Source organism: Oncorhynchus kisutch, linkage group LG11, assembly GCF_002021735.2.
Source record: "Oncorhynchus kisutch isolate 150728-3 linkage group LG11, Okis_V2, whole genome shotgun sequence".
NCBI lineage: Eukaryota > Metazoa > Chordata > Actinopteri > Salmoniformes > Salmonidae > Oncorhynchus > Oncorhynchus kisutch.
The window spans coordinates 59,349,734-59,358,473 of NC_034184.2; the positions used below are offsets into that span (position 1 = coordinate 59,349,734).

Consider the following 8,740-nt stretch of genomic DNA (forward strand, 5'->3'; position numbering starts at 1 on the left):
CAACAGAATGGTGAACGCAACGATAGGGCTGGTTCCACCAAGCTACACCTTCCTCCCTTCTCTTGATGCTCCTCTACCACCCAGCTCTCTTCCTTGGTACTAGCAGTCAATGCAGATATTCGCCCCTCCTGCTCCCGATATGCACATGTATGTTTTCCACCCTCAAATAAATCTCTCCCCTTTTTTTATCTAACATGCTCTACCTTTTCTCCCCGACCAAGATGCATCTCTGTTTTTTTTGTTGTCTCCACTTCTCAGAAAGCTTGACAACCACTCTCCAACACACAGGCAGCACCTAGAGATGCCCCCACCCCTATCTCCAACCCTTTATCCCTCCTTCCATCCTTTCCATCTTTTCTTTCCCATTTTTGAATGAATAGTGTGTTTCTCCGTTACGGTGCCTCAAGTAACCCAGTAAACATAGAGACTGTAGCTAGTTTGAGCCGTTTTGTGTGTCCATTTAGTAATCTTAGTAGTCATAGGTTTGTTTTGTGTGATTGTTTCATGTCTATAACTTATGTGAAGTCAATGTTGTCTTGCATTTTTTTTTTTACATTTGTTACCTTAAATCACCCGTTCCCTTTTTGACAACCAGTCTTTGTTCTGGCATCTCTGTTTGCAGGCTAACGGAAGCACTAAAAGAGCGGGGGGGGATCATAAAACGACTTCCCCTACTGTACCTACCTCTAAAATCCCAGCTTTTTACCCTAGCTCTGGTAAAGGCAGCACCTCCCAGTCTGCTCCAAACTCAGATGCTACTAACCCTCTTACCCTTTCCTCCTCCTCTTCCTCCCCCCACACCACCAAGTCCTCCATCCCATCCCCTCACGCCCCCCGCCACCCTGGCTCGGCCCTCTCCACCTTCTCCCACATCCCCTCCCTCTCTAACGGTTCCTCCCTCAAACTCCCCACACCCTCTCACACAGGTAAAGCTCTTTCGTTCTCCTCGCAGACTCAAAACGGTCGAGCACCCTCCTCTTCCTCCTCCTCCTCCTCCTCCCCCTCCCCTCTGTCGCCCACCCCGTTGGGCCCGGGTGTGAAGAGCATCCGCACCATACACACCCCCAGCTTCACCAGCTACAGGCCCCAGAACGGCAGCACCGGCAAATCCTGCATCCCAACCGCCACAGCAGCCAAGGACTCCACTTAGTTCCCATACAGTAGCCCCATTTGGGTTACTTCTCAATCTCGTTATTCATGTTTTTGTTGTTGTTTATTGGTTTGTACTTTATTGTTCAAGCGTAATTGATGCCCCCCCCCCCCCCCCCCCCCCCCCCACCATTCATATTTCAATTTGATTTGACACACGCATACTCACACCGATGCTTTGACTTCGTTTTAAGTTGCATTTCCCCCATTGGCTAAACTTGAACCCTGATTTTAAAAAGACGTATTAGAGTACTGAGTAAATAGTTTTAAAAAGGAAAAACAAAAGTGATATAGTTTTACTGCTTCGTAGGTTATGTGGAAGCTCTCGCTTTCTCAATTCGCTACTAAAAACGGGATTGAAAATATATTTTTCTTACAGTATCTCAGAATGGGAAAAAAAATATATGAAGTTGATGTACAATCACTATGACCATGTGAAATATTGTGTTTTATTTTTGAAAACCAGAGACTGGATAACCATAGTATATTTTGCTCTTACATTATTTCGTATGTTGCCCAACATTCAGCATAACCCTAGTAAATGCCTTTTATGAATGCATACTGTACCGTATGTATAAAGACGTTTACAGTGAAACTGCATTGGCTTCTATTTTGTTAAGAATATCATGCACTGCCAATTTATTTTTAGGAGAAAAAAAAAAAAAAGGATTTTAAGGAGGTTTATGAAATATTTGTTTGTCTTTCTGTAGTCATTGTGCCTATTTGCCAAAGTTGTTATGACATTTCCTGACTGTATTACTGTAACCATACCAAGTGACAACTCTACGGCACACCCGAGGTGTGATGTCTCAAGTCTTTCTCTTCCACAGCTTTACCGGAGGTCTCTTAAGTTCATGTTTATTCATGTCTAAATGTATACCGTACTAAAACACACAAGTCGTCGGTGAACTGTTCTGCCACGTGTACATAAACGCTTCTAATCAGAACTTTAGTCGTTTTGTTGACATACCAAAGTTGATTTGTATGCATGCCTTTAAGATGCTTTTAGGAGAGGGAAAGAAGAATTCATGTTTGCACAGATAGATTTTTGTAAATATTTTGGTTTCCTCTCTAATTTTTTGTAAAGCTTTAAACCATACTACATAAAAAGCAATGTGGTAAAGAAAGGAATAATTGTGTTGTAATAGAAACAATAAAAGGTCTGCATGCTTGTAATGCATTTGAGGATGTTTCTACTCACTTTTAGTTTCTCTCCTGTTTCGCTCTCAAGCCTGTACACAGTTCCGACCATGTACCAGGCAGAACTGTTTCATTACATTAACTTGAACAGGTGTCAGTGAGTGGTCAGGCCACATAATGGCAGCGTTCCAGGCTGACTGCGTTGCAGGTGCACACCAGATCGCACAATGCCTGGATAAGTGTTCATCATATCAGTTAACAACATCATATTTTATATTTAAAAAAATGTTTAACTAGGCAAGTCAGTTAAGAACAAATTCTTATTTTCAATGACGGCCTAGGAACAGTGCCTGTTCAGGGGCAGAACGACAGATTTGTACCTTGTCGGCTCGGGGGTTTGAACTTCCAAACTTCCGGTTACTAGTCCAACGCTCTAACCACTAGGCTACCCTGCCGCCCACAATATAGCAATCGGATGCTTGACTGCGGTTGATGAAATGGCACAAAATGCGATGTCTGCAATGGAGTTGGCCTGGAACGTGACCAATGCTTTGAGGGTGTGAAAACTGTGTAGGAGGAGAGGCAAATGAACCTTTGCGAATACATCTCTAAGAGTAGGAACAACAGAACTACTCTTACCTCAGTCTGCAATGTGTCGGTAATTAATTGATAATGAGCATTACTCCTTGAAGGCAAAGGGCCTACTGGTAAGTATATTATTATAAGTGGTTATTTACTATTTAAGTAGATTTTTTTTACTATTTAAATATGATGGGATTCATGTATAATAATGTCCTATTTCAAATGAAAGTTGAAGTGAAGTTGATTTAAAGTTCAAGTTTATAGGGGAGACCTGCAGTTGATCAATCCCAGTTTGGACTTGATTATAACTCGGTTATTATGATATTTACCCATTTGATAACTTATTTACCCATTTGATAACTTATAAATACTTCATGAGCATAGTTCAACTCTCTTACCCGGTCAGAACCTAAAATAGTCAATTGTTTTGTAAACAAGGTCATTGCAAACAGACATTAAAATGCGGTTAAAGAGCAGTTGCCCCTAAAAAGCAACTTCTTGTTTTGAAAAGGAGAATACATGAGTCAGAAACATGTATTCTAGTGTCAAATTTGACTACAAAGTGTAAACAGGATCATTTAAAAAAATCATAAACAGTCTCTTCCAAAACTGAGATAATAGGAATAAATTGTATGTCACGGAATGAAGGGTTGTGTACCGTGACAGATTTCCATGGGTTGGGTTTATTTTAACCCTCCCTACAGCTGGCAGCACCCAAGTAATCATCCATTCAGAGCGCAGCCGCACATGACCTGATTCAAATTGGACCTAACTTGCGTACAACTTTTCCCATGTGGTTTCTTCATTCACAGACTATATGGAAATAATGACCTCTCCCTAAATATTTGGTTCAAATGATTCATTTTTGTGTATGGTTTCCTAGAAACAATGGTGACTCAACTTTACCCCACTCTCACCTAAAAGGCTTTTTGTCAATTGTGTACACCTGGAGAAATGAACTTTTATTTATCTAGCACTCGTAATAGGATAGGATAGGATTAACTCTAAATGTCCCCAAGGAGAAATTGTCTGAGACGCACAGTACTGCTGTGTACAAAAATAGACACGGGTTATTACACACTGTGTGTGTGTGTATTACACATACATTGCACGTCATCTCTGTCATACACAATGCACATGTCTCGTATCGCTCAAATAACCCCCATTTTGAATCAGTTCCTCTCGTAGTTCTCATTTAGTTCTCTACAGATAACCACCCTGTTCTGTTTTTGAAACGGTTAGATCTGTGTGAGTGACAGGAAGGCTATATTTGCTACAGGAAGGCTATATTTCCTATGTACCTCTTGTTGATGCAAAAAAAAAAATCACTTGAGTTATGTCCCAAATGGCACCCTATTCCCCATAGGCTTCTGGTTAGAAGTAGTGCACTGCATTGCAATGGGGTGCCATATGAGATACACAGGCTTGGGTTATATGATACAATGTAGACATCACAAATGAAACCACAGTTATGTGTAACGAGAGAATCATTCACAACTCACTAGTACACACTAAAACCCTTTTTTTTAAGGTTCTATAAAAACATGTTCATACGGTTCTACATAGAACCATTAAAAAAGGCTCCATATATCACCAAAAAAGGGTTCCACTATGGTTACAACCCTTTTTGGTGCAAAATATAATATTTTTTTATGGTTCTTTACTGAACCTTTTATGGATAATGGTTATGTAAAGAACATTTCTCAATCTCTAATGTTCTTTGTAGAACCACACGTTTTTATTTATTCTGGTTAAATAGTCATATTGTTAAATTTCCATAGGTTTTATAATTGTGTTAATGAACAAGGTGAAACAGGTGTGCTAGCTCTGGTCCCTGAGAGAATTGAGTCCTACTGACTTAGTCACCTGTTCTCAATTGACATAAGGACATTTTGTGAGTCTTTCACAAGATGCAATCACTGGCCATGGTCATATACAACATGTAATAGCGTAAAACAACAGATTTGATGGAATGACACTCACTTATGGTTGCACAAAAAAAAAAGCTGTGCTCAATTCACGCCCCAAAATATTCAAACGAGCCCGCTGACCCTGCATTTAACCAAAACAGGAAAGAACCCCATTTGTTTTAACTGCAAAGAACCATTGAAGGGTTATTTTGGTCAGTATGATTCCATGTAGGACCACCAACCTTTCCAAAGGACCATTGAGGAAGCCAATGTTTTTTTGTGTACAACTGCAGGGATCCCTCTCTCAATCTCAGACCCTGTGCTGTTATCATGTAGACTATAGTGTCTTCTTTTCTCTTTGTGTCTTTGCTACGTCCTCTAGGCAAAGAGACAACCGAATAATGATGAACTACACTGAGGAAGCGAGACATGGCTTTTACACCAAAGGTTCCCACCATGAGAACATCCTGTTTGCAAGCTTTTACATCCTGGTCTTTGTGGTCGCCGTGCCTGGCAACACCTTGGCATTGTGGGTGTTCTGTCGTCAGGCTGACACCTCACCCTCCAAGCTCTTTCTTAAGCACCTGGCCATAGCAGATGTCTCCTACGTGCTGATCTTGCCCATGCGGATGGTCTACCACTTCTCAGACAGCCACTGGCCCTTTGGAGAGGTCCCCTGTCGCCTGGTGGGGTTTCTCTTCTACCTCAACATGTACTGCAGTCTCTACTTCATGACCTGCATCAGCCTGGACCGCCTCTTGGCCCTGGTCCTACCGCTCAGGTCACGGTCAATGAGGAAGGCTTCATATGCTAGAGTGGTAGTGGTAATCCTGTGGGTCACAGTGACCGTGTCTATGGCTCCCTTGCTATTCTCCAAAAAACAAACGATGATTCAGGTTGACAACACAACCGTGGTCATGTGTAACCAGCTGTACTTGGAAAAGACTTCTCCCAATGCACTGGTGTCAACCACGGTGGCGTTTAGTATTCCTCTGGTCACTATAGTGGTATCCTATATATTAATCCTGTTGAAACTGAAGGGCATCGAGCAACAGGAGGGAAGCTCGATCAGAGACAAGGCCATCAGGATGATCATTCTCATCATGGTGAACTTCCTGGTTGCTTTTGTGCCCTATCACTTGAACCGTTTCATCTACATTGAGAGACACACTCATAGCGACATGGAAACTGTGTCCATTGAGGCTCTGGCACTAGCTAACCGAGTCACTTCCGCACTAACCTGTTTGAGTGGAGCTTTGGATCCTATTATGTACTTTTTTTTGGCAAGGACTTATCAAAGTATACTGCTGCAGCTGTTCTGTAGAGACAGGAGAGTGGACCAGCCAACCACAACCTGATCTGGGATCAGGTCCCGCCTAGTACATAGTACAAGGCTAAACTGATCCTAGATCAGCACTCCTCTTGCTCTGAGACCAGTACAAGAGTATGCTTGCAGTGATTCAATAATCTATTTAATATTACAATGGCAATGTACAGTATTGAATCCTACAGTATGATCCCATTGTGGAGTTGTGCAATAAAGGCTACATAATAAATAATGGTTGGTAGGCCTATATGTATGAAAATTAATCTTATTTCTAAGTTGTTTTACCATTGCTGTTATTGTATTGTAGTGTAGGCATATTGTATGCCTATTATTACACTTTTTGGCTAAATTAATAAATATGTTATAATGTTATTTTTCACATACACGTGTTTAGCAGATGTTATTGCAGGTGTAGTGAAATGCTTGTTTCTAGATCCAACAGTGCAGTAATATCTAACAATTGAACAACAATACAAACAGATATAAAGTAAAGGAATTAAGAATATATAAATATTTGGACGAGCAATGTCAGTGGCATAGACTAACATACAGTAGAATAGGATGGAATACAGTATATACAGATGAGATGAGTAATGCAAAATATGTAAACATTATTAAAGTGACTAGTGTTCCATTTAAGTGGCCAGTGATTTCAAGTCTATGGGCAGCAGCCTCTAATGTGCTAGTGATGGTTATTTAACAGTCTGATGGCCTTGAGATAGAAGCTGTTTTTTAGTCTCTCGGCCCCTGCTTTGATGCATCTGTACTGACCTCGCCTTCTGGATGATAGCGGGGTGAACAGGCAGGTGCTCGAGTGGTTGTTCTCCTTGATGATCTTTTTGGCCTTCCTGTGACATCGGGTGCTGTAGGTGTCCTGGAGGGCAGGTAGTTTGCCTCCGGTGGTGCTTTGGGCAGACCGCACCACTCTCTGGAGAGCCCTGCGGTTGCAGGCGGTGCAGTTGCCGTACCAGGCGGTGATACAGCCCAATAGGATGCTCTCAATTGTGCATCTGTAAAAGTTTGTGAGGGTTTTAGGTGCCAAGACAAATTTCTTCAGCCTCCTGAGGTTGAAGAGTCGCTGTTGAGCCTTCTTCACCACACTGTCTGTGTGTGTAACCGATGTGAAATGGCTAGCTAGTTAGCGGTGGTGCGCGCTAATAGCGTTTCAATAGGGTGACGTCACTCGCTCTGAGACCTGAAGTAGTTGTTCCCCTTGCTCTGCAAGGGCCGCGGCTTTTGTGGAGCGATGGGTAACGATGCTTCGTGGGTGTCAGTTGTTGATGTGTGCAGAGGGTCCCTGGTCCGAGCCCGGGTCAGGGCGACGGACAAAAGCTAAACTGTTACATTGATGCTGTTGACCCGGATCACTGGTTGCTGTGGAAAAGGAGGAGGTCAAAAAGGGGGGTGAATATAACCGATGTGAAATGGCTAGCTAGTTAGCGGTGGTGCGCACTAATAGCGTTTCAATCAGGTGATGTCACTCACTCTGAGATCCGAAGTAGTTGTTCCCCTTGCTCTGCAAGGGCCACGGCTTTTGTGGAGCGATGGTAAAGATGCTTCGTGGGTGACTGTTGTTGATGTGTGCAGAGGGAGCCCGGATCGGGCGAGGGGACGGAAGCTAAACTGTTACATGTGGGTGGACCATTTCAGATCGTCAGTGATGTGCGGTCCCCTAAAAGTGGATAGGGGCGTGCACCCTGCTGTTTCCTGAACTACTCCTTTGTTTTGTTGATGCTGGGTGAGAGGTTATTTTCTTGGCACCACACTCCCAGGGCCCTCACCTCCTCCCTGTAGGCTGTCTCGTCATTGTTGGCAATCAGGCCTACAACCGTTTGTCTCGTCTGCACACTTGATGATTGAGTTGGAGGGGTGTGGCCACGCAGTCATGGGTGAACAGGGAGTACAGGAGAGGGCTGAGCACACATCCTTGTGGGGCCCAAGAGTTGAGGATCAGCGAAGTGGAGGTGTTGTTTCCTACCTTCAACACCTGGGGGCCGGCCCATCAGGAAGTCCAGGACCCAGTTGCACAGGGCGTGGTTCAGGCCTATGGCCTCGAGTTTAATGATGAGCTCGGAGGGTACTATGGTGTTGAATGCTGAGCAATAGTCAATGAACAGCATTCTTACATAGGTATTCCTCTTGTCCAGGTGGAATAGGGAAGTGTGATGGCGATTGCATCGTCTGTGGATCTATTGGGGGTGTGTCAGGTAAAGTAGAGGTGATATGATCCTTGACCAGTCTCTCAAAGCGCTTCGTGATGACAGAAGTGAGTGCTACGGGGCGATAGTCATTTAGTTCAGTTACCTTTGCTTTCTTGGGTACCGGAACAATGGTGGACATATTCAAGTACGTAGGAACAGCAAGAGATTGAATATGCCCGTAAACACTCCGGCCAGCTGGTCTGCGCATGCTCTGAAGACGCGGCTAGGGATGCCGTCTGGGGCAATTTATTACATTCTTCCAAATAGTAAAAGTGTGTATTACCATCACATAAAAAGATGCCAGAAAACTGTATTCCTTCCGAATGAACAGCCTCCCTAATGTATCCACCCAGTGAGCCTGAGCAGAAGCCTGAGGTATTTCTGTGTTTGGGATACAGCCTTGAGATATTTTTTTCAGGGGGGGGGGGGGG

At 43.4% G+C, this 8,740-nt stretch overlaps 2 protein-coding genes across 7 annotated transcripts in view; both read left to right on the plus strand.

Moving 5' to 3' along the window:
* The window catches only part of LOC109899508 (sickle tail protein homolog), a 174,774-nt gene extending 172,445 nt beyond the window's left edge, over positions 1-2,329 (plus strand). For all 6 annotated transcript variants that reach the window (XM_031835968.1, XM_031835969.1, XM_031835971.1 and 3 more), the window contains one exon: positions 623-2,329. In XM_031835968.1, the coding sequence (XP_031691828.1) occupies positions 623-1,150 (528 nt within the window). In that variant the 3' untranslated portion in view covers positions 1,151-2,329. The remainder of the gene's footprint in view (positions 1-622) is intronic.
* A 385-nt stretch (positions 2,330-2,714) lies between these two features.
* On the plus strand, positions 2,715-6,489 carry LOC109899047 (uracil nucleotide/cysteinyl leukotriene receptor). The gene is made up of 2 exons (XM_020494099.2): positions 2,715-2,996; positions 5,164-6,489. The coding sequence occupies exon 2, from the start codon at positions 5,183-5,185 to the stop codon at positions 6,137-6,139; it is 957 nt and encodes a 318-aa protein (XP_020349688.1). The 5' UTR covers positions 2,715-2,996; positions 5,164-5,182; the 3' UTR covers positions 6,140-6,489.
* The last annotated feature ends 2,251 nt before the right edge of the window (positions 6,490-8,740 follow it).

What these genes read in the sequence shown, in the direction of transcription:
- LOC109899047 (XM_020494099.2), top strand. Translation starts at nt 5,183, where the DNA reads ATGATGAACTACACTGAGGAAGCGAGACATGGCTTTTACACCAAAGGT.